General features: G+C 43.3%; 1 protein-coding gene across 1 annotated transcript; it reads left to right on the top strand.

The window, feature by feature from the left end:
- Positions 1–16798: 16798 nt before the first annotated feature.
- Positions 16799–25055, top strand: LOC136151690 (protein C19orf12 homolog). Its single transcript, XM_065913020.1, has 3 exons — positions 16799–16865; positions 18557–18658; positions 23996–25055. Exons 1-3 carry the CDS (start codon positions 16845–16847, stop codon positions 24482–24484), a joined length of 612 nt encoding a protein of 203 aa, XP_065769092.1. The 5' UTR covers positions 16799–16844; the 3' UTR covers positions 24485–25055.
- Positions 25056–25469: the final 414 nt, after the last annotated feature.

The raw sequence follows: 25469 nt of genomic DNA, 5'->3' as shown, positions 1-25469 counted from the left end.
ATCCAAAATACGGCAAATTTTAGATGGGGTCTCATGTTTTACATGTATCTATATCTGCATCTATGTTTAGCCCAGTACTTCATCTAACATATCAGTAAATAGTCATTGAGCCAAACTCACTTCTACTTACAGAGAAGAGTGAAATAGTTTATTACATAGTGAGTTGTTACTTACTCTGACATGATTGCAGGCTTATTCATAAATAATTTAGAAATGCAATTGCACTACATCCCCTCAACCTTTTTAAAGCTATTTGGTATGAATGAGGAGAAGGGGACGACAGAGGATGAGCTGGTTGGATGGCATCACTGACTCAATGGACATGAGTTTGAGTAACTTCGGGAGTTGGCAATGGACAGGGAGGCCTGGTGTACTGCAGTCCCTGGGGTTGAAAAAGTCAGACACAACTGACCAACTGAACTGAACTGAACTGGTGAATGAAGTTTGGTACCAAGGCCCCGGTTATTCTCACACCCACTTAAATGGTTCCTATATCTGGGGATGATGGTGGTCATGGCAAGACAGTCACCTTAGGGATCTCGAGATTTTGTGCTTCTCATGGGGGCTTTTTGGGAATAGATGTGCTCTAGGTGGGAGCACTTTCAGAAGGTGGGGTGTTGGGGAACAGTCTCTGTTCTGCCTGACTTAGGCTCTAGCAGGTCTTCTCTGGGTTGAGTTGAGGGGGTGGGGATTGGTTTCTGATTTGACCCCAACACTCTGCCCACAGTCTGACTAGTGGAGCGTTTTTCTCTCGGCCTCCTCCATCTCCTTCCCTTCCGTTCCTCCTCCATGTCACAATCTCATGTTTCCCTCCTGATCACATTATGCTTCTCTCTCAGCCTGAAATATGTCCACCCTCTCCCACACTAGTCTCTTCCCTTCTTTATAACTGTCTCAAGAATCACTTCCTGCAGAAGTGTTTCTGAACTTAACGAGCACAGTTCAGTTCAGTTTAGTTGCTCAGTCGTGTCCAACTCTCCGCGACCCCATGAACTGCAGCATGCCAGGCCTCCCTGTCCATCACCAACTCCCAGAGTGCACCCAAACCCATGACCATCAAGTTGATGATGCCATCCAGCCATCTCATCCTCTGCCGTCCCCTTCTCCTGCCGCCTTCAATCTTTCCCACTATCAGGGTCTTTTCCAGTGAGTCAGTTCTTTGCATCAGGTGGCCAAAGTACTGGAGTTTCAGCTTCAGCATCAGTCCTTCCAATGAATATTCAGGGCTGATCTCCTTTGGGATGGACTGGAGGCAACTCCTTGCAGTCCAAGGGACTCTCAAGAGTCTTCTCCAACACCACAGTTCAAAAGAATCAATTCTTCGGTGCTCAGCTTTCTTTATAGTCCAACTCTCACATCCATACATGACCACTGGAAAAACCATAGCCTTGACTAGACAGACCTTTGTTGGCAAAGTAACGTCCGTGCTTTTTAATATGCTGTCTAGGTTGGTCATAACTTTCCTTCCAAGGAGTAAGCGTCTTAATTTCATGGCTGCAACCACCATCTGCAGTGATTTTGGAGCCCAGAAATATAAAGTCAGCCGCTGTTTCCACTGTTTCCCCATCTATTTGCCATGAAGTGATGGGACCAGATGCCATGGTCTTAGTTTTCTGAATGTTGAGCTTTAAGCCAACTTTTTACTCTCCTCTTTCACTTTCATCAAGAGGCTTTTTAGTTCCTCTTCACTCTCTGCCATAAGGGAGGTGTCATCTGCATATCTGAGGTTATTGATATTTCTCCCAGCAATCTTGATTCCAGCTTGTGCTTCTTCCAGCCCAGCATTTCTCATGATGTACTCTGCATATAAGTTAAATAAGCAGGGTGACAATATACAGCCTTGACATACTCCTTTTCCTATTTGGAACCAGTCTGGTGTTCCATGTCCAGTTCTAACTGTTGCTTCCTGACCTGCATACAGGTTTCTCAAGAGGCAGGTCAGGTGGTCTGGAATCCCCATCTCTTTCAGAATTTTCCACAGTTTATTGTGATCCACACAGTCAAAGGTTTTGGCATACTCAATAAAGCAGAAGTAGATGTTTTTCTGGAACTCCCTTGCTTTTTCGGTGATCCAGCGGATGTTAGCAATTTGATCTCTGGTTCCTCTGCCTTTTCTAAAATCAGCTTGAACATCTGGAATCTCATGGTTCACGTATTGCTAAAGCCTGGCTTGGAGAATTTTAAGGATTATTTTACCAGCATGTGAGATGAGTGTAATTGTGCGGTAGTTTGAGCATTCTTTGGCATTGCCTTTCCTAGGGATTGGAATGAAAATTGACATTTTCCAGTCCTGTGGCCACTGCTGAGTTCTCCAAATTTGCTGGCATATTGAGTGCAGCACTTTCACAGCATCATCTTTCAGGATTTGAAATAGCTCAACTGGTATTCCATCACCTCCACTAGCTTTGTTCGTAGTGATGCTTCCTAAGGCCCACTTGACTTCACATTCTAGGATGTCTGACTCTAGGTCAGTGATCACACCATCGTGATTATCTGGGTCATGAAGATCTTTTTTGTACAGCTCTTGTGTGTATTCTTGCCACCTCTTCTTAATATCTCCTGCTTCTGTTAGGTCCCTACCATTTCTGTCCTTTATTGAGCCCATCTTTGCATGAAATGTTCCCTTGGTATCTTTCATTTTCTTGAAGAGATCTCTAGTCTTTCCCATTCTGTTGTTTTCCTCTATTTCTTTGCATTGATCGCTGAGGAAGGCTTTCTTATCTCTCCTTGCTATTCTTTGGAACTTTGCATTGAAATGGGAATATCTTTCCTTTTCTCCTTTGCTGTTGCTTCCCTTCTTTTCACAGCTATTTGTAAGGCCTCCTCAGACAGCCATTTTGCTTTTTTGCATTTCTTTTTCTTGGGGATGGTCTTGATTCCTATCTCCTGTACAATGTCACGAACCTCCATCCATAGTTCATCAGACACTCTGTCTATCAGATCTAGTTCTTTAAATCTATTTCTCACTTCCACTGTATAGTCATAAGGGATTTGATTTAGGTCATACCTGAATGGTCTAGATTCTTTAGACCTAAAGATTGCTTTAGGTATTAGGTATTAGGTGCTTTAGATATTAGACATCTCTGATGTCTCCATACAAATTTTAAGATATTTTGTTCTAGTTTTACTCAGAATGACATTGGTAATTTGATAGGGATCGCACTTAATCTGTAGATCGTCTTGGACAGTGTGGTTATTTTGACAATATTGATTCTTGCAACCCAGAACATGGTATATTTTCCAATATTCTTGTGTCATCTTCAGTTTCTTTCATCAGGATCTTATAGTTTTGGGAGTACAAGTCTCTTGTCTCCTTAGGTGGGTTTATTCCCAGGTATTTTATTCTTTATTCTGCAATAATATGGGGTTGTTTCTTTAATGTCTCTTTCTGATATTCGTTGTTAGTGTAGAGGAATTCAATAGATATCTCTGTGTTAATTTTGTATCCTGCAACTTAACCAGATTCATTGGGAAGCTCTAGTAGTATCCTGGTAGCAGCTTTAGGATTTTCTATGTATCGTGTCATGTCATATGCAAACAGTGACAATTTTAATTCTTCTTTTTCAATTTGGATTCCTCTTACTTCTTTTTCTTCCTTGATTGCCAGGACTAGGATTTCCAAAACTATCAACATGTTGAATAAAAGTGGTGAGAGTGGGCATCCTTGTCTTATTCCTGATTTTAGACTTAATGCTTTCAGGTTTTCACCATTCAGTATAATGTTGGCTATAGGTTTGTCATACAGAGCTTTATTATGTTCAGGTGTGGTCCCTCCATTCCCGCTTTCAGGAGAACTTTTTCTATAAACTGGTGTTGAATTTTGTCCAAAGATTTTTCTGTATCCATTGAAAGGATCTGATGGTTTTTGTTCTTTGCTTTGTTCTTATGCTGTATCACATTGATTGATTTGTGGATATTGAAAAGTCTTTGCACCCCTGGGATAAACCCGCTTGATCACAGTGTTTGATCCTTTTAATGTAATGTTGGATAGAATTGCTAGTATTTTATTGATTTTTGCATCTATGCTTATCAGTGATACTGGCCCGTCATTTTCTTCTTTTGCGGTATCTTTGGTTTTGGTGATGGTGGCCTCATAAATGGATCTTGGGAGTATTCTTTCCTCTTCAATTTTTTGGAATAGTTTCAAAAAGATACATGCTAGAATTCTCCTGTGAAGCCATCTGGTTCCCAACTTTTCTTGGGATTTTTTACATCATGTTTTCACTCATTACTTTATTCATTAGGAAAATGGACCAGTCTCTTTCTCAATTTTATTTTTCTTCTACTACCATTATCTGGCTTTGGTATCAAGGTATTCAGTTCAGTTCAGTCGCTCAGTCATGTCCAACTTTATGCAGCCCCATGGACTGCAGCACGCCAGGCTTCCCTGTCCATCACCAACTCTCGGAGCCTACTCAAATCATGTCCATCAAGTCGGTGATGCCATCCAACCATCTCATCCTCTGTCATCCCCTTCTCCTCCCGCCTTCAATCTTTCCCACCATCAGGGTCTTTTCCAGTGAGTCAGTTCTTCGCATCAGGTGGCCAAAGTATTGGAGTTTCAGCTTCAGCATCAGTCCTTCCAATGAATATTCAGCGCTGATTTCCTTTAGGATGGACTGGTTGCATCTCCTCGCAGTCCAAGGAACTCTCAAGAGTCTTCTCCAACACCACAGTTCAAAAGCATCAATTCTTTGGTGCTCAACTTTCCTTATAGTCCAGCTCTCACATCCATACATGACTACTGGAAAAATCATACCTTTGACTAGACGGACCTTTGTTGGCAAAGTTATGTCTCTGCTTTTGAATATGCTGTGTAGGTTGGTCATAGCTTTTCTTCCAAGGACTAAGTGTCTTTAAATTTCATGGTGGCAGTCACCATCTGCAGTGATTTTGGAGCCCAAAAAAACAAACTCCCTGTTTCCCCATTTATTTGCCAGGAAGTGATGGGACCAGATGCCATGATCTTGAGTTTTAAGCCAACTTGTTCACTCTCCTCTTTCACTTTCATCAAGGGGCACTTTAGTTCTTCACTTTCTTCCATAAGAGTGGTGTCATCTGCATATCTGAGGTTATTGATATTTCCCAGCAATCTTGATTCCAGCTTGTGCCGCTTCATCCACCCTGACATTTTGCATAATGTACTCTGCATATAAGTTAAATAAGCAGGGTGACAATATACAGCCTTGATAGACTCTTTTTCCAATTTGGAACCAGCCTGTTGTTCCATGTGCAGTTCTGACTGTTGCTTTTTCATCTGCATACAGATTTCTCAGGAGGCAGGTCAGTTGGTCTGGTATTCCCATCTCTTGAAGAATTTTCCACAGTTTGTTGTGATTCACACAGTCAAGGCTTTGGGGTAGTCGATAAATAGAAGTAGATGTTTTCCTGAAACTCTCTTGCTTTCTTGATGACCCAGTGGATGTTGGCAATTTGATCTCTGGTTCCTCTGCCTTTTCTAAATCCAGCTTGAACATCTGGAAGTTCACAGTTCATGTACTGTTGAAGCCTGGCTTGGAGGATTTTACATTACTATGCTAGCATGTGAGATGAGTGCAATTGTGCGATAGTTTGAACAATTTTTGGCATTGCCTTTCTTTGGGATTAGAATGAAAACTGACCTTTTCCAGTCCTGTGGCCACTGCTGAGTTCCCCAAATTTGCTGGCATTTTGAGTGCAGCACTTTAACAGCATAATCTTTTAGGATTTGAAATAACTCAACTGGAATTCCATCACCTCCACTAGGTTTGTCCATAGTGATGTTTCCTAAGGCCCACCATCAAGGTACTGCTGCCTCATCAAAAGGGTTTAGCAGTGTTCTGCCCTCTTCTATTTGAAAGAAGGTATTGAGAAGAATTGGTTTTAATTCATCTTTAAAATTTTGGTGGCATTCATTTCAAGACAATGTAGTCCCGAGCTTTTCCTTATTGGGAGGCTTTTGGTTACTGATTCAATTGCCTTCCTTGTTATTGCTCTGCTCAGATTTTTCAACTCATCATGATTTCAGACATAATAGGTTATATTATATTGCTAGCAATTTATCCATTTCCACTAAGTTGTAAATTTGTTGGCATATAATTGTCCACATTCATGCAACACAGAAGTGAGCATCCCCGTGTTCAGAATATTGAATTAAGACTTAGACATACTCCCTACTTTCTGTGAGTGGAACCTTTATCTGATTAAGGAGGAGATTATATTCTATACTAGGTGATATAAAAACAGAGGAAATAAAGGTGAACGAGAGATATTGAACATACCACCACCAGAATATGTAGGTTGTTACTGTATAGCATTGGAACATTAAAAGGAAATTAACAGCACAGTGAATATGTGTCCTAACCATGATCGCCTTCTCACATAATCATGGAAGACAACCCTGTCAGTATTACGCTAGGCTGTCAAGTGCTAGAAATTCTCTTTGGGAGTTGTTTGGAATGTCAAGTACATCTTTGGATGCTTGGTAGCTGTATATACTTTTGACACTTGACAAAGTTTATCTAAACAGGAAACAGGTAAATAAGGTAGGAAATCATTAACAACATTTTAAGATGGGTAAGAGATATGGTCACAGAGGAATATCACTGCTTTTCTGACGTTATAACTTTGAAAATTCAGAGAAAGAAGCACCACAGATGGAAAGGACAGACATTGTTGCAAAGAAAGTGGAGAAACAGACTGGCAGTGAAAGGTGGGAGCTTTAATTAGGCAGTGGCACAAAGGATGTAAAAGGGGGCAGGCATTCTAAGGAACAGTCTCCTGGCCTTTGTTGTCCAGGTGAATGTCCCTTGTGAGCCAGTGGGATGCACGACCTTCAAAGTCAACTTGAGACAAAGAGCAAACGACATCACTGAAAATGTGCGGTCTAAGCCCAAGGTTCCCAAGAAGGACCAGGTCCTCCAGCTGAGCTCAAAGACCCTAAAGTCCCAGAGAACTCTGTCATCGTATGGCACTGACAAGGAAACAACCATCCACCTCACCCTGAAGGTGGTGAAGCCCAGTGATGAGGAGCTGCCCTTGGTTCTGATGGAACCTGGTGATGAGGGGCAGAGGCACAATCTCCAGGTACGAAGGGCCCTCTCAGTGGCCCGGGTGAGACAGTTGTTTCAGACTCGGAGAGCTGTAACCCCTAAGAAACTGTGGCTTGTTGAAAATGGATTTTATTGACTGAACTTGAAGCACAGTACGAAGACTCTTGCCTGCACACATGTCAAGGGACTTTTTGCCCATGTTTTATTCTAAGAGCTCTATGCATAAAGCATTATAGGAGAACCTTTACTCAATTCCACATGAATTGTTGTGAATGGGAGTGAGATAGAGATCCTTTTTCATTTTTCAGCATGCAGATTCCCAGTTTTCCCAACAAGATTTAATAAAAATTTGGTTTCCCCATTGAGAATTCTTGGCTCCTTTGGGAAATATGAGTTAACTACATTTGCATGGGCTTATGGAGAAGGAAATGGCAACCAACTCCAGTGTTCTTGCCTAGAGAATCCCAGAAGTGGAGGAGCCTGGTGGGCTGCCATCTATGGGGTCGCACAGAGTCGGACATGAATGAAGCGACTTAGCAGCAGCATGGGCTTAAATCTGACCCCTCAGTTCTGGTCCACTGGCCTGTATGTCTGTTTTTCATCCAAGTACCAAACTTTTTTCAATAGGATAGCCTTGTCTTATAGTTTGATATATATTAAGTACTCAAGAAAGGCTGTGGCCGAGAGGAGCAACCCCAGTTCCAAGGAGCGGCTGCGGGGGTGCAGGAGGGCTGAGAGGAACTACTCCACGTTCAAGGTCAGGAGGGGTGGCTGTGAGAAGATACACCTCCGCCAAGGTAAGGAGCAGTGGCTGCACTTTGCTGGAGCAGCCATGAAGAGATATCCCACGTCCAAGGTAAGAGAAACCCAAGTAGGATGGTAGGTGTTGCCAGAGGGCATCAGAGGGCAGACACACTAAAACCATAATCACAGAAAACTAGCCAATCTGATCACAGGACCACAGCCTTGTCTAACTCAATGAAACTAAGCCATGCCATGGGGGGCCACCCAAGACGGTTGGGTCATGGTGGAGAGGGCTGAGAGAATGTGCTCCACTGGAGAAGGGAATGGCAAACCACTTCAGTATTCTTGCCTTGAGAACCCCATGAACAGTATGAGAAGGCAAAATGATAGGATACTGAAAGAGGAACTCCCCAGGGCAGTAAGTGCCCAATATGCTACTGGAGATCAGTGGAGAAATAACTCCAGAAAGAATGAAGGGATGAAGCCAAGGCAAAAACAACACCCAGTTATGGATGTGACTAGTGATAGAAGCAAGGTCTGATGCTGTAAAGAGCAATATTGCATAGGAACCTGGAATGTTAGGTCCATGAATCAAGGCAAATTGGAAGTGGTCAAACAGGAGATGGCAAGAGTGGATGTCGACATTCTAGGAATCAGCGAACTAAAATGGACTGGAATGGGTGAATTTAACTCAGATGACCATTATATCTACTACTGTGGGCAGGAATCCCTTAGAAGAAATGGAGTAGCCATCATGGTCAACAAACGAGTCTGAAATGCAGTACTTGGATGCAATCTCAAAAACAACAGAATGATCTCTGTTTGTTTCCAAGGCAAACCATTCAATACCACAGTAATCCAAGCCGGTTCTATGAAGACCTATATGACCTTTTAGAACTAACACCCAAAAAAGATGTCATTTTCATTATAGAGGACTGGAATGCAAAAGTAGGAAGTCAAGAAACACCTGGAGTAACAGCCAAATTTGGCCTTGGAGGACAGAATGAAGCAGGGCAAAGGCTAATAGAGTTTTCCCAAGAGAATGCACTGGTCATAGCAAACACCCTCTTCCAACAACACAAGAGAAGACTCTACACATGGACATCACCAGATGGTCAACACCAAAATCAGTTATATTCTTTGCAGCCAAAGATGGAGAAGCTCTATACAGTCAGCAAAAACAAGACCGGGAGCTGACTGTGGCTCAGATCATGAAAACCTTATTGCCAAATTCAGACTTAAACTGAAGAAAGTAGGGAAAACCACTAGACCATTCAGGTATGGCCTAAATCAAATCCCTTATGATTATACAGTGGAAGTGAGAAATAGATTTAAAGAACTAGATCTGATAGACAGAGAGCCTGATGAACTGTGGACAGAGGTTCGTGACATTGTACAGGAGACAGGGATCAAGACCATCCCCATGGAAAAGAAATGCAAAAAGGCAAAATGGCTGTCTGAGGCAGCCTTACAAATAGCTGTGAGAAGAAGAGAAGCGAAAAGCAAAGGAGAAAAAGAAAGATATTCCCATTTGAATGCAGAGTTCCAAAGAACAGCCAGGAGGGATAAGAAAGCCTTCCTCAGTGATCAATGCAAAGAAATAGAGGAAAACAACAATGGGAAAGACTAGAGATCTCTTCAAGAAAATGAGAGATATCAAGAGAAAATTTCAGGCAAAGATGGGTTCGATAAAGGACAGAAATGGTATGGACCTAACAGAAGCAGAAGATATTAAGAAGAGGTGGCAAGAATACACAGAAGAACTGTACAAAAAAGATCTTCATGACCCAGATAATCACAATGGTGTGATCACTGACCTAGAGTCAGACATCCTAGAATGTGAAGTCAAGTGGGCCTTAGGAAGCATCACTACGAACAAAGCTAGTGGAGGTGATGGAATACCAGTTGAGCTATTTCAAATCCTGAAAGATGATGCTGTGAAAGTGCTGCACTCAATATGCCAGCAAATTTGGAGAACTCAGCAGTGGCCACAGGACTGGAAAATGTCAATTTTCATTCCAATCCCTAGGAAAGGCAATGCCAAAGAATGCTCAAACTACCGCACAATTGCACTCATCTCTCACACTAGTAAAGTAATGCTCAAAATTTTCCAAGCCAGGCTTCAGCAATACGTGAACCGTGAACTTCCAGATGTTCAAACTGGTTTTAGAAAAGGCAGAGGAACCAGAGATCAAATTGCCAACATCCGCTGGATCACCGAAAAAGCAAGGGAGTTCCAGAAAAACATTTCTGCTTTTTTGACTACGCCAAAGCCTTCGATTGTGTGGATCACAATAAACTGTGGAAAATTCTGAAAGAGATAGGAATACCAGACCACCTGACCTGCCTCTTGAGAAACCTGTATGCAGGTCAGGAAGCAACAGTTAGAACTGGACATGGAACACCAGACTGGTTCCCAATAGGAAAAGGAGTACCTCAAGGCTGTATATTGTCACCCTGCTTATTTAAGTTATATGCAGAGTACATCATGAGAAACGCTGGGCTGGAAGAAGCACAAGCTGGAATCAAGATTGCTGGGAGAAATATCAATAACCTCAGATATGCAGATGACACCACCCTTATGGCAGAGAGTGAAGACGAACTAAAAAGCCTCTCGATGAAAGTGAAAGAGGAGAGTGAAAAAGTTGGCTTAAAGCTCAACATTCAGAAAACTAAGATCATGGCATCTGGTCCCATCACCTCATGGGAAATAGATGGGGAGACAGTGGACACAGTGTCAGACTTTATTTTTTGGGGGGCTCCAAAATAACTGCAGATGGTGATTGCAGCCATGACATTAAAAGACGCTTACTCCTTGGAAGGAAAGTTATGACCAACCTAGACAGCATATTAAAAAGCAAAGACATTACTTTGCCAACAAAGGTCCATCTAGTCAAGGCTATGGTTTTTCCCATGGTCATGTATGGATGTGAGAGTTGGACTGTGAAGAAGGCTTAGCACCAAAAAATTGATGCTTTTGAACTGTGGTGTTGGAGAAGACTCTTGAGAGTCCCTTGGACTGCAAGGAGATCCAACTAGTCCTTCCTAAAGGAGATCAGTCCTGGGTGTTCATTGGAAGGACTGATGCTGAAGCTGAAACTCCAGTACTCTGGCCACCTCATGGGATGAGTTGACTCATTGGAAAAGACCCTGATGCTGGGAGGGGTTGGGGCAGGAGGAGGAGGGGACAACAGAGGATGAGATGGCTGGATGGCATCACCAACTCGATAGGCATAAGTTTAAGTCAACTCCGGGAGTTGGTGATGGACAGGGAGGCCTGGCATGCTGCAATTCACGGGGTCACAAAGAGTCGGACACGACTGAGCAACTGAACTGAACTGAACTGAACTTTTATTCAATTATTCATTCATTTATTAATTCATTCATGCATTTGGTAACTATTCTAGTTAGTAAATACATCCTGTGCCCGACAACACACCCAGAAAGTGCTGAAGGTATAGGGTAATGCAGTCAAAACCATGACCATCATGTTTTCCACTGTTGACTAAAGGTAAAGGACAAGTAAGCAGATGATCCTATCGCTGGAGAATGGGCTTGGAGAGCATTGCAGAGGGGTTAGAAAATGACAGGAGATGAGGATATAAGCCAAGAGAGGATGGAGTGTCAGTGTGGAGTGTCAGGGAGGATTCCAGGAGGAGATGCTGCTTACATTGCATATTCTAATAAATCCAAGGTGTTGAGGGTAGAGTGAGTGGGAAAGGTGTGCTCAGTTTCCAGGTGGCAGAGAGCCAGGCAAGTTCAAGGACAAACAGGGAAGTCCACAGAACCATGCATGGAAGCAGCTAGATTCACAGATCTGCAGCTCAGGGGGCTGGCTGTGGGGAGAGATCTCAGGGGTATTGGCACACAGACATCATTCCTGGTAAATGACATTTCTGGGCTCAGCATCCTGGAGATTCTGACCAAGGATCCCTGCTTCCTCTGAGAATGCAGACATAGGCACCAACATGGCATAGGCTCCTGGAGCCAGAAGGGCAAGACAGAAAGCCTCTGAGAAGATGTGACTTAATTTTAAGCAGATTTAACTATCCACACTTCCTGTTCTCTTTCCAAAAGTGGCATGAAGAGTTAAGAAATTAAAAGGATGCAAGAAAAATTTGAAAACCGAAAAGATTTTACTCACGTCTGCCTTGTCCAACTCTTCCTTACTCTTTCCAGACCCATCCCTGTCCTGCTGCAGGACTTTCTCTTTTCAGATCACCCTCAACTGATCTGAGCTTTTCTGCCTGGCCACTGGTGAAGTTTCAGAATCCCCGGATCCTACTAGACAGTGGACTTGGGATAGCCCTTTACTGCTGTGCCTCAGTCCAAGCTCACAATTGTGTTTTCTAAACACAAGGACAGTAAGACCCTGGAGAGTTGTCTGAAGGGAGAAAAGGCAAGTCAAGGTTTCCACTCAATTTCATTAGGCATTCTTCTCCCGTCACACTCATATGTTTCAGAATGTATGTCTTCCCCCAACAAAATACACTCAAGTAAGTATTAGCTTCTCCAACATGATTCACTCTCTAATGAGAGTTTCAAAGAGGAGAACATGACATTCGATTAAGGTTTTAAAAATATTGAAATGAGTTCTCGGCTCCCATTCCTTTCATTACACAGACACTTCGGTAAAACTGTGTTCTCCAGGATGAAAACAGCTGGAAAGGACCACCAAGGGTTCAAAATCTTCAAGCCACTGAGGGTCCAGGCCTACATAGAAGTCAGGATTGGGAGTAGTGGGCGGTTGAGCACAGAACAATTTCCAACACAACAGGGTCATCTCACGTTAGGAACAAGCAGGGCAATGGATTGGCCAAGAGAGACATGCTTGATTGGATGACATTTCTGTTTACAGAATCCACTGTAGAGAAAGTGACAGTAAATTCTCTAGCACTTGCAAGAACAAAGGGTCCAGGAAAACCTGACACACACAGCAGGCAGGCAGAGGATTTCCAACTTAGCTGCTTCTATAAACGGGAGGCCAGATCCTTTGCTCACTCTCCCGTTTCTACTTTCTTGAGCACAGAGATCGCTGCCGCCCCTGGTGTAAGTTGGGATTTGATACTGTGGAGGGGAAAGAGAGAGGACCTCCGAGTCATGACGGAGCCCAGGGGTGCATGAGGGACAGTGCAGCAGAAACTTTTCCCCTAACCATCATTCTATAAGAATGCCCAGGTGTATTTGGATTGAGTTTGCCTGGCTATTCTGAAGCAATATTCCTGATCCCAAAGCAGTTTTATAACCTCTTTCATGGGCATTTATGAAAGAGATGGGAAAGAGGCGTCTGCTCCTGGGAGTCCCAGAGGGAACAGTGATGAGCCCTAGACCATCCCGTCAGCTAGGGCCAAGCTGAGGGGCTGTTGATATCTGAGACATTTGCTTTAAAACCTGCCAAAATCTACACAGCATGATCTTCGACCTTGGCTGATCTTCTGAATTTGTTAGAGGGGCAAAGGAAAAGAGATCTCTTTGCCTCTGAAAAAGTTTGTTACTTTGATGGAAAAATGTCAGATGGATGCTGTGGTAAAAAGCAAAGAAGAGTCAGATCCCAGGAAGAACCTGTGGTCAGCAAGGGATATTGGGGCATTTAGAACTCCGCTTCTCCTGGACTTGGGAGAACTCCGTAAGTTCTTTTTGAATTTCTCCAAAAAGGAAGGGAGGAGGGAAAAGAGAGATCAAAGTCCAGATCTGTTATTCTCCTTCCTTGAAGAGACACCATTTCTCGGAATCCAGATCCTGTATAAGCTGGAAATCCCCAGCTCCAGCAGGCAGTTTCTCTACTGCGCTGTGGAATTGCCTTACAGTGTCATCTTTTGTCACTCACAGTTCTGGGAGAGCAGTTCTTCTCTACCTTTGCACCATGGTGCGATCTTCCTCCAGGATCTGAGTCCTGCACTCACGGACTCTTTGTTCCCTACCACACAATGGAGCCATAGATTGTTCCAGGCAGGGCCCACCACCCACGGATGCTCCTGCCTACACAGAGACCTCCCAAATGCCTCTTGCTTTCATTCATCCTAAGGCTCCGTGCACCCTCCACATTCCTTTCTCTCTCTTCCTTCCTTCAACTTGTACCTATGCTATAATCAAAAAGATTGCGTGTGTACACACGCCTCACTTTTCTTTCCACTGAGGCACAACAGGAGAAGACAAGGAATGCAGAAATAGAGCTTCACATCTGAACACTTGCTTACCAGCTACTACTGATAGGACTTTTGCTTATCAACAAAAATACTAATACTTACCTCATCAGAATGTTAAAATTTTAATGAGGTACTATTTAATAATATCTTGTGCTACTTCTGAAATATAGTAAGGACTAGGTAAATGTTATTTCTCACTTTTTATTCACTTCCTTATTTATGCATTTAATAATTCATTCATGCATGTACTAAATATTTGTTTATTTAGTGTGCCAGACAGCATGCCTGAGGAGTGCTAAAAATTCAGGAAAATTAAGACACAATTATGAAAGACTTCCCTGGTGGTCCAGACGTTAAAATGCCTTGCATCCAATACAGGGGCCCCAGGTTCGATCCTTGATCAGGGAACTGTGATCCCATATGCTGCGAGGTGCAGCCAGAAGCAAAAAGAGAGACACAATTATGATATTTAAGATTCGTACTGCTGACTGAGGGTGAAGGGCAAGTAAACTGATGAACTTATGACTGGAGAAATGGCCTCTGACAGCTTTGTAGAGGAAGTATGAAAGGACAGAAGAAGGACATGTAACCCTGAATAATATGACATAGGATGCAAGAGAGTCAGGAGGCCTTCCTAGAGAAGATGCTGCTTCCGTTGCATATTCTTGTACATCCACAGTGTTGGGGATACAGTGGGACAGAACAGTGTGCTCAGTGACTCGGTGACAGAGAGAGCTTGGCATGTTCAAGGACACCCAGGGAATCCAGGGAACCATGCGTGGAAGCAGCTAGACCTACAGATCTGCAGCTCAGGGCTGGCTGTGGGTACAGATCTGAGGGGTATCAACAGACAAATGTCATCCCTGGGAAATGTCATTCCTGGGCTCTCCCTCCAGGAGACTCTGGTGAAGGTTCCCTGCTTCCCCAGAGAATGCAGATATTGTCACCAGGATGGTGCTTGTAGGATAGACTTTCCCAGCAGTAGACTCCTGCTCCCACTTCAGGGGCAAGGGTTCAATCCCTAGTTCCAGGAACTAAGATCCTGCATGCCTGAGGGTGAGAGAAAGCCTGTAAGAGAGAGATTTAATTATAAGAAGCTTTAACCATCTACTGTCCCTCTTCTCTTTTTTCAGAAATAACATTAAGACCTAAGAAAGTATTAGATACAAATAAAATTTTGAAGGAGATGGTGTTTATTCAACTCTGCTTTGTACTGCTCTCCTTTCTTGCTCCAGACCTGTGCCCTCATCCTTATCCTGCTGCAGGGGTTTCACTTCTCCTATTGCCCTCAACCTCATCTGACATTTTCTGCCTGGCCACTGATGACGTTTCAGAGTTCCCAAATCCTATTGAACAGTGGATGCAGGAACAGCACGGGTCAACATTTTCTACTCTGCAGCAACCAGATATCACAAACTCGTATTCTAAACAGAAAACCTGGAGAAACATCTGAAGGGAGAGTAGTAGGCCAAGATTTCCAGTCTTTATATCAAGCATTCTTTTCCCTTCATACTTATCCTGTGTTTAAAAAAGTATGTCTAAACCACAAAATAATTGAAATAACAATCAGTTTTTTCAGTTTAATTAGCTATCTAATAAGAGTTTCAAATATGTGATTTATGTTAAGTTTGTTAAAATACTGGAATGAGCTCTTGAATCCCATAACTCTGTGTAGCCACTTTTGTAACCCAAGTTCTCCAGGATGGAAACACCTAGAATAAATGGGATCGTCTGATATTTATCAGTGAGTGAAGATACAGTAGATGACCACTGAAAACACAGCAAACAAAGATGACAACCTGCATTTTCACAGACCTTTCACTTTGAAAACGTTTGAAGCACTTTCAATAAAAGTTTTTCTTGAACTGGCTCTCTGGCAATGTCCTGAGACTTTGGGAAAGCACAGGAATTCATTTGGAATGTCAGGAGGTCAGAGTGATCAGGAAAATTCCCTGAGCACCCACAGTTTATGTACTCTCTTTTTGCCCTAATCCATATCTGAAGAGCCAGGGAGTAAATAGCTCCTAGTGAGTGTCCAGGAGTAAAGGCGAGGAAGTGGAGGCACTGTGGTGTGACAGGGATGTGTGATTGCTTTCCCTGTGGAAGGTAGGAGTCAGCCTTTGATTGCTGGTTTGGGGTTGTTCTCAAGTAGTGGGTTTGATTTGCAGGTTCACAGACAGCACGGGAAGTGATAGAAAGCTCAAGATCCAGGAATCTAAAGTTCTTTGTAAAGGGCATTTATGAACAAAGATTTCAGAGCCTGGAAGACACTTAGGAATTCTCTCCAACCATATCATTTTATAGACCAGAAACCAGCATCCAGGGAGGGGAGCAGACTTGCCCAGGTTAATTGAGTCAGCCCTGGGACTGGAACTCATGGCTCTTCTCAGTCCAGGGCTATCTATCCTGTGTTTTCTCTAGGTGTGCTTCACATACCCTGCAGGCTAGTGTGAACAGGCTGCTCCTGGTCACATCACACACAGCGAGTCTCACTGTCTTTTCCTGGGTACCCTTGCTCTCACGAAGGCTCCCAACTAATGTGGGTGGGTCACTTAAGAGCAGCAGGAAACGACCACAAGTGTTAAGGGTCTTCAGGCCAGTAAGGCTCCAGGGCTGCAGGCTAACCGTTTTCTCAGTTGTTCATCAGAGAAAAATTCTCAACAGAAAAATACCATCCCATGTTTCGAAAAAGGAGGGCAAATGGATTGGCTGACCTAAGATGTGCTTGGTGAGGAGGTATTTTTATTGACTCTCCAATAGCGAAAGTGAGAGTAAATTCAGGAGAACTTGCAAGAGAACAAAGGGTACAAGGAAGCTTGATAAACACAGCAGGTGGGCGGGTCATTTCCTACTAAGCAGCTTATTTAAACTGGCCGACAAGTCTTTTGCTCTGTCTCTTGATTCTGCTCCTCTGATTGCAGATATGGACACCTACACTACCTGTGTGAGTTGGGATTTGATACCCGGGTTGGGGGAATTGAGAGGGCCTCTGAGACATGAGAGGGTCTCGGGAATGCATGAAGGACAGTGCTGGGAGTTGAAGGAGGCATGCTGGAAATGCATCTGGAAGGGGAGGAGATGGGTATTGATACCTACTCAATGTGAAGAAAATTTCCATGAAGAGAACCAGGTCGTTTGCCTCCTGAGTTCTCTTGCATCAAGAGCTTATACTGGTCACTGATAAGGGTATTTGGTAGGAGGCGGGAGTGGTTTTTGTGCTCAGCACCATGGCAAGACTTAAAGCTATGGAAATACTGTCTTGATCCCTTTCTCTCTTATTCTTTTCAGGCTTCCAGGGTTCTTAAACCTAAGATTTCTTATTTTCCCAAAAGTGAAGTTCACAGAATTCATTTATCCTAAGTTGTTAATGCCCTGAATCATTGCCTTCTGTAAGACTATACTCTCGACAAAGAGTACTTGCAATGAGGGCAGAGCTTAGCACAGAAGAGTAAGAGTTCAGTGAAGAAATGTCTGTGGCACCTGGACTGGGGAGATATTTTTGAATGGAGCCTGAAAGAAGTCCTCTGAGGCTTTCTAGTGAGAGCACAGGAGTGAGATGCTCTGTGTTCAGATTGTTAAAGTAAGACTCAGATGTAGTCCCTACTTTCTGTGAGTGGGGCCCTGATTTGGTTAAAGGAGGAGATCATATTCTATAATGGGTAGATATAAAAGCATAGGAAATACATATGGCCAAGTGATACTAATAATAGGGACACTGTAATAAACAAATTACCATTATTTTTTTTAAAAAAAAGTACAAACAGTACAGAGATGTTTCCTGAACAGGGTTTTTATCTAAAATAGTCATAGTCATGGAGAAAGCCCTAGGAATCTTCCATTAGACTGTCAAATCTTGGAAATTCTCTTTGAGAGGTGTTTATAAACTCTGATGTACATTGTTAGATGCTTGGGTTTTGACATATGACAAACTTTATCTGGATAGGAGAAAGGTAAATAAGGTGGGAAATTATAGATAACATTTTGGGGATGGCTAAGAGGTATGGTTACCAAAGAATAAGACTGGTTTTCTTACATTATGGCCTGAAAGTTTCAAAAGATAAGTCTCAAACAAGGAAGGGATATAGCTTGTTGGAGGACCGGTCAGGCAGAGAGGGGTGGGGGCAATGAAGGAGGGGTCACAATGGTGTAGAAGGGAGCAGGCAGTCTAGGCAACTGTCCTTGGCCTTTTTCGTCCAGGTGACTGATTATACTAACCAATGGAGTACAGAGACCTTCCAAGACTTGACAGTCTAATGGGAGATTCCGAGGGCTTCCTCCATGACTATGACTATTTTAGATGAAAACCCTGTTTAGGAAACATCTTCTCTGTACTGTTTGTACATTTTTTATATTAATAATTCATTTATTATAGTGACCCTACTTTCAATATCACTTGGCCATATGGATTTCCTATGTTTTACTACCTACTCATTGTGTAATGGGTATCTACCCATTACAGAGACCTTCACTGACCAATTGGGAGATGGAATGAGCAGGAAACCCTGTTTAGAAAACATCTTCTCTGTACTGTTTTTACTTTTATTTTATAATATGAATTCATTTATTATAGTGACCCTATTTTCAATATCACTTGGCTGTAAGTATTTCTTATGTTTTTATATCTACCCATTGTAGGGTGATTCTCCAACCAGTATAGAATATAAAGAGGACATGACTCACACTAACACCAAAACCTCGTATGACTCACTAAGCTTCCCTTGGAATCCACCAAGCCAGGTGAGAATACTGGACAGGGTAGCCATTCCCTTCTCCAGGTGATCTTCCTGACCCAAGGATTGAACCCAGGGTCTCCGGCATTGCAGCCTGACAATATAATAGGCTTTTAATACATGGTAACTACTATCCTTATTTCACATCAGAACACAGATTTTTTGAGGGTTCTACACAAGGTAAAGACAGACTGGGGTAAAAATTTATATCACTTATCATATATTAATTCTAATCTCAGTCATCTGAAAATTGGTTACTATTTCTATTTTATACAGTAACAAAAGAAGGTAATTGAGATTAAATAATAGGCCCAGGGTCACATGGTTTCTAAATGCTAATCAGGATTTCAACACAAATCTGAGTAATTGAAAGATCCTTCATCTTTTCAGGAACCAGGCTCTGATAAGCTAGGGATAGTGACTAATAAAATAATATTAAAAAAAAAAGTACATGCAAGCAAAGACTGACCTTTATGTCTAGATAATTTTATAGTCATACTAAAGATAAATAAATGCATGAGATAACATTCAGGTTGGTAGACCACTGGTTCCAGAGACCTAGAGTTATACAAAGTCAACTCATCAAATTCTGTGATTTCATAGACACACACTAGTTCAGACAGGCAAGTCAAAGATGCCAAACTCTGCAAACAGGCACAGAAGGATCAAACTGCACAGACATCTTCACTGCAGGTACACATGCATTTCCAAACACATAGCTCAGACATATTTGGACACATATACAAAGACAAACCCCAAAACTACTCTCAAGATCCAGAACACAACTCCGTCTGAAATAATAATCTATAATGTGTCCCCACACATCATTTTGTACTCTAGAATGTGCCCCTCATCTGTAGGACCATTTTTTGAAGTGTGGTGTATAATATGCCCGCCTTTGTGTCTTATTCTGTGGCAAGTATATTTCAGCTCAGTTCAGTTCAGTTCAGTCACTCAGTCATGTCCGACTCTTTGCAGCCCCATGAATCACAGCACGCCAGGCCTCAGGGTCCATCACCAACTTCAGTTTCCAGGTGAGAAGTTGGTCTCTTGGTCTCTTGCTCCTGCTCTGGATTCTCCGGGTTTGAAGTGGCCAGGGCAAGGATGGAAGAAAGGCCAGGTGACACAACTGTTGATTTCTGAAATGGATGCTTGCGATCAGAGCAGTTACCTTAGACGAGAAGAATTGCCTGACCCTTGTGGCGATGGCAAATCAGGATTAGCTGGTGGTGGCAGCAAAATTGTCCTTCCTGGTTGTAAAGGGCAGAGCAGCTGTAGAGAATGAGAAAGGGTGTTGATGACCCTCTTACTGGAGAGGAAACCAGGGAATCAACTATTCCTGGTGTTTAGGAGAGAAGATGAAGCTCTGGAGACTCTACGACCCTGGCCCTTATTTAGTCCTTTGTATGGGACATTCAGAGTGAGCTCCCCCAGTGTAGCGAAGGGAAAACTTTGGAGGGAGAGGCCCTCTTGGGTAGACTGTCCCTGGCAGTGTGTGGAAGCCAGAGGCAGCACAATTCCTTCTCACATCATTGCTACTCTGAATTTTTTTGCTTTTTACTCTTAATTTTTAACTGACTTAAGATTTCAGGCTCTGCTGAGAGACCTTAGCCAGCTATTTAACCTCATGCCGCTTGGTGTCGTCATCTATAAGGCATGTGTTGCAGTCCTCATCTGTGGGGGATTTTAGTTGGTCTGGTGGCTAAGAGTCCACCAGCCAATGCAGGGGACACAGGTACCATCCCTGATCTGGAAAGCTGGCACATTCCCCCTGAGCAACAAAGCCGGTGCCCACAGCTCCTGGCCTGTGCTCTAGAAGCCGTGCGCAGCAACCAGAGAAGCCTCAGCAATGAGAAAACTGTGTCCCACAACAAGGGAAAGCCTGTGCACAGCAACGTAGACCCGGGGCAACCAAAATTTAATAAATCTTAAAAAAAAAGAATACCTTCCCTGTGGGAGATGTTGCAGATTAAATGACATCATCCTCAGTTTTGACTGCAGCTTTGCCCCCTAACCCTCCTAGCTGCTGTCATCCCCACCAAACCGCCTTGGCTCCCTTTTATTCCTTGACGGGCTTGTCCTGACTCACTCTCACTCTCTCCAAAGCTACGTGCATGATTCCTGAGAATTCAGTATCAACAGAGACTATACTTCTATACCATCTCCTTTCAGTTTCTTCCTCAGTACGTACCTAGACATTTATCACTGTCCTTCATCTCCCTCTTATCTTTACATCTCTCTCTCCAGTTTAGATTCCCTAGTCAGTCATTATAATTACTATTTTTTTTCACACATACTATCAAGGTTTGTGTTGAAATCCGGCTAAAATCCTAGCCTTTCCCTGCATCTGTTCAGTTGATTGTAGATGAAGAAAAGGCCATAGTTGTGTTCAGAAATTTCACATAGCATTCATGACCACTACCTTCATTTTTGTATTTTTGCAGCTTTATTGAGAAGTGGTTTTCATTTAACATCTTGTAAATGTAAAGCATATAATATTATGCCTTATAAACCTATATATGGCAAAGTGTTTGCCACAAAAAGGTTAGCACATTCTTCATCTCATAATCATCATTTTGTATTGTGATGGTGGTGAGAACATTAACATTCTACTCTCATTGCAACTTTTAAGTATCCAATGCAATAATATTAACTATGGTCAACACCAGCACTCCCCAACCTTTATGACCCCAGGGACTAGTTTCGTGGAAGAGAATTTTTCCAGGGACCTCGGCCAGGGACTTGGGAAAGGTGGGGATGGTTTTCCTTTCTCCTGCCGTGCACTTTCTCTGGGCAACCCGTCTCCTAACAGGCCACGGTTTGGTTCCTGTTCATTGCCCGGGCTTGGGGACCACTGGTCTACAGGCTGAACATTAGATTCGCAGAACTTATCATTTCATAACTGAGAGTTGGCACCTTCTGAACATCCACCTCCCCATTTTCTGAAACCCTCAGCCCCTAGCAATGTCAAGGGCCTTTTCCTCTGTATTTCATTCTAAGAGCTCTATGCTTAAACGTCTTACACTTGAATCTTTACTCCATCTGACATTGCGAAAGGGAGTGGGACTGAGATCCCTTTCAGTTTTTCATCATGCAGACATCCCATTTTCCCAACACTATTTATTAAAAGGTCTGTCTTCTCCCCGTTGAGCATTCTTGGCTCCCTGGTGAAATAGGCATTGACCACATATGCACGGGCTTACATTTGGCCCCTCGTTTCTGTTCCACTGGTCTATATGTCTGTTTTTACCCAAGTACCAGACTACTATCAACAGTAGAGCCGCATCTATAGTTTGAGGTATAAGTACTCAAGAAATGCTTCCTTTTTGACTCACTTATTCATTCATCTATTAACTCATTCATGCATTTTGTAACCAGTTAGTAAGTACACCCTGTGTCCGTCAACATGCCTGGGAAGTGCTGAACGTATAGGATAATTCAGACACAATCATGACCCTCAAGATTTCCACTGTTGACTAAGGGTAAAGGACAAGTAAGCAGATGACCCTATCGCTGGAGAACATGCTCTGGAAGGCTTGCAGAAGGTCTGGAAAAGGACAGGAGAGGAGCATATAACCCGGAAGAGGGTGGGAGAGAGTCAGGGAGGACTTCCTGGAGGAGATGCTGCTTACATTGCATATTCTAATAAATCGTTTGTGTTGAGGGTAGAGTCAGAGGGAAAGGGGTGCTCAGTGCCCAGGTGGCAGAGAGCCAGGCAAGTTCAAGGACAAACAGGGAAGTCCACAGAACCATGCATGGAAGCAGCTAGATCCACAGATCTGCAGCTCAGGGGGCTGGCTGTGGGGAGAGATCTCAGGGGTATTGGCACACAGATATCATTCCTGGTAAATGACATTTCTGGGCTCAGCATCCTGGAGACTCTGACCAAGGTTCCCTGCTGCCCCTGAGAATGCAGACATAGGCACCAACATGGCATAGGCCCCTGGAGCCAGAAGGGCAAGACAGAAAGCCTCAGAGAAGACATGATTTAATTTTGAGCAGTTTTAAGCGTCCACACTTCCTCTTCTCTTTCCAGAAGTGGCGTGCAGATTTAAGGAACCAAATGAGTGCAAGTAAAGTTGGAAAATAGGCTGCCTTGCTCAGGCTTCCTTACTCATTCCAGGCCCCTCACCCCATCCCTGTCCTGCCACAGGACTTTCTCATTCCAGATCACCCTCAACCTAATCTGAGCTTTTCTGCCTGCCCACTGGTGAGGTTTCAGAATCCCAGGATCGTACTGGACAGTGGACTTGGGATAGCCCTTTACTACTGTGCCTCAGTCCAAGCTCACAGTCGTGTTTTCTAAACACAGGGAGAGTAAGATCCTGGAGAGCTATCTGACGAGAGAAAAGGCAAGCCAAGGTTTCCATTCAATTCCATCAGGCATTCTTCCCCCTTCACACTCATTCTGTGTGTTTCAGAATGTATGTCTCTCCCCACAAAATACACTCAAGTAAGTATTGGGTTTTCCAACATGATTCACTCTCTAGTGAGAGTTTCAAAGAGGAGAACATGACATCTGATTAAGGTTTTCAAAATATCAAAATGAGTTCTCGGCTCCCATTCCTCTCACTACATGAACACTGCTGTAAAACCATGTTCTCCAGGATGGAAAGAGCCGGAAAGGACCACCAAGTGTTCAAAGTCATCAAGCCACTGAGGGTCCAGGCCCACACAGAAGTCAGGATTGCGAGTGGTGAAGGATGTGGTTAAGCACACAACCATTTCCAACACAGAAGAGTCTCTCACGTTAGGTACAAGCAGGGCAATAGATTGGCTGAGAGAGACATGCTTGATTAGATGACATTTCTGCTTACGGAATCTACTGTAGAGAAAGTGACAGTAAATTCTCTAGCACTTGCAAGAACAAAGGGTCCAGGAAAGCCTGACACACACAGCAGGCAGGCAGAGGATTTCCAGCTTAGCTGCTTCTATAAACGGGAGGCCAGCTCCTCTGCTCTCTCTCCTGTTTCTGCTCTCTTGAGCGCAGAGATGGCTGCCAAGCCTGGTGTAGGTTTGGATCTGATACTGTGGAGGGGAAAGAGAGAGGACCTCCGAGACATGACAGAGCTCTCAGGGGTGCATGAGGGACAGTGCTGGGGAGATGGGGTGGCCAAGAAGACATCTGGAAGTGGAGGAGACAAGCATGGATACGTACGCAATGTGAAGTAAGTTTCTGTGAAGAGGACCTGATTGTTGGGCTCCTGAGTTCTCTGGTATTGAGACCTTGCCGTGGCCACCGGTAGGGCATGTGGTATGTAGTGGCGGTGGCCTTTGTGCTCAGCAGGGCTGGCAAAACTTCAAACTATGGAAACACTGTTTTGATTCCCGTTTCCTCCTTCAGAGGAGTTCGAAGACCGCAAAACCCCAGAAGACCCCCAGAGGATCCCGAGAGAAAGGGGCCTATGTGCCTAGCATTGAGGTTGCAGTGCAGGACATCATGAAGCTGCTGTGCTCCGTCTCTGAGAAGAGAAAGATGAAGGCTGCCTTCAAGTACTCCTGGTTGGGCGCTGTAGTCACGGGGACTGTGGCCCTTGCAGGTGGTTTGATGGGCGGTCCACAAGGAATAGCTGTTGGGGGAGCCGTCGGGGGTCTGTTAGGTGCATGGATGACGAGGGGAAAGTTTAAGTCAGTTCCTCAGATCATAATGGAGCTACCAGCTGACAAACAGGAGAGGCTCTATAACAATACCATTGCCATCATTAGGCACCTGTCCTATATGACTATCGAGCAGCTGACCATGCAGGTCATGAACAATATAATCCTGGAGGACCAGCTGATGAATATGCTGAAAAACTATTTGAGCAAGGAGCTGGGATTGGAAATGAAGTAGGCCAAGTAGACCTCTGCCCTGGGAAGTAGAGTCCATTTGGATAATTCCACATTTGTTACGGTTGATGTATAACTGATTTGCAGTGTCGCGTTTTTTTGTAGGCTACAGCAAAGATCATTTACTTTTTCTGACATAGCACTGCATTGATTGATGACCATCCTGGGAGTGCAATGATACCAGGAGTAAAAGACCACTTATCCTTTTTATCCTTACTCACTAATCACATCCTTTGAAAAATTCTCAAATTTAATCGGAAAAATAAATAAAACTCAAAGACTGGACAGAGTGGGGACAAAATCTGCAGAATATTTCTAGCTCAACGATTCTTTGATTCTAACATAATTGACTAAATGGGAGAATTCATATAATACAGGCATAATATACTAGAAAATAATAAATGAAAATTTAAGGGAAATTAGAGATAACATTCAAGGAAGCTTGCAATTTAATCCTTTCTTGGTTCCCTCTGATTTATCTCAAAATGTCTATTTCTTTTCCATCCAACAACATAGTCAATTTTAGGTGGGGGTCTCATGTTTTACTCATATTTGTATTTGCATCTATGTTTAGCTCAGTGCTTCATCTGTCATATCAGTAAATAAACATTGAGCCAAACTCACTTTCTATTTACAGAGAAGAGTGAAATAGTTTATTACCAAGTGAGGTAATTACTTACTCTGACATGATTGCAGGCTTATTCATAAATAATTCAGAAATTCAATTACACTATGTCCTCTTGACTTTTTAAAAGCTATTTGGTATGAATGGAACTTGGTACCAAGCCCCCTGTTATTCTCACACCCACTTAAATGGTTCTTATTTCCGGAGATGATGGTGATCATGGCAAGATATTCACCTTGGGGATCTAGAGATTTTATGCCTCTGGTGGGAGCTCTGTGGGAACATATATGCTAGAGGTGGGAACACTGTCAGAAAGGTGGGGTATTGAGGAGCAGTCTCTTTCCTGCCTGCCTCAGGCTCTAGC

This window comes from Muntiacus reevesi, chromosome 20 (assembly GCF_963930625.1).
Source record: "Muntiacus reevesi chromosome 20, mMunRee1.1, whole genome shotgun sequence".
NCBI classification, from domain to species: domain Eukaryota; kingdom Metazoa; phylum Chordata; class Mammalia; order Artiodactyla; family Cervidae; genus Muntiacus; species Muntiacus reevesi.
This window is presented reverse-complemented; position numbering and strand designations above follow the sequence as displayed.

Coding starts and splice junctions, on each gene's coding strand:
- LOC136151690 (XM_065913020.1), top strand. CDS start 16,845: ATGGACACCTACACTACCTGT. Junction 16,866..18,556: donor TGGACACCTACACTACCTGT/GTGAGTTGGGAT, acceptor TACCCATTGTAG/GGTGATTCTCCAACCAGTAT. Junction 18,659..23,995: donor CTTGGAATCCACCAAGCCAG/GTGAGAATACTG, acceptor TTCCTCCTTCAG/AGGAGTTCGAAGACCGCAAA.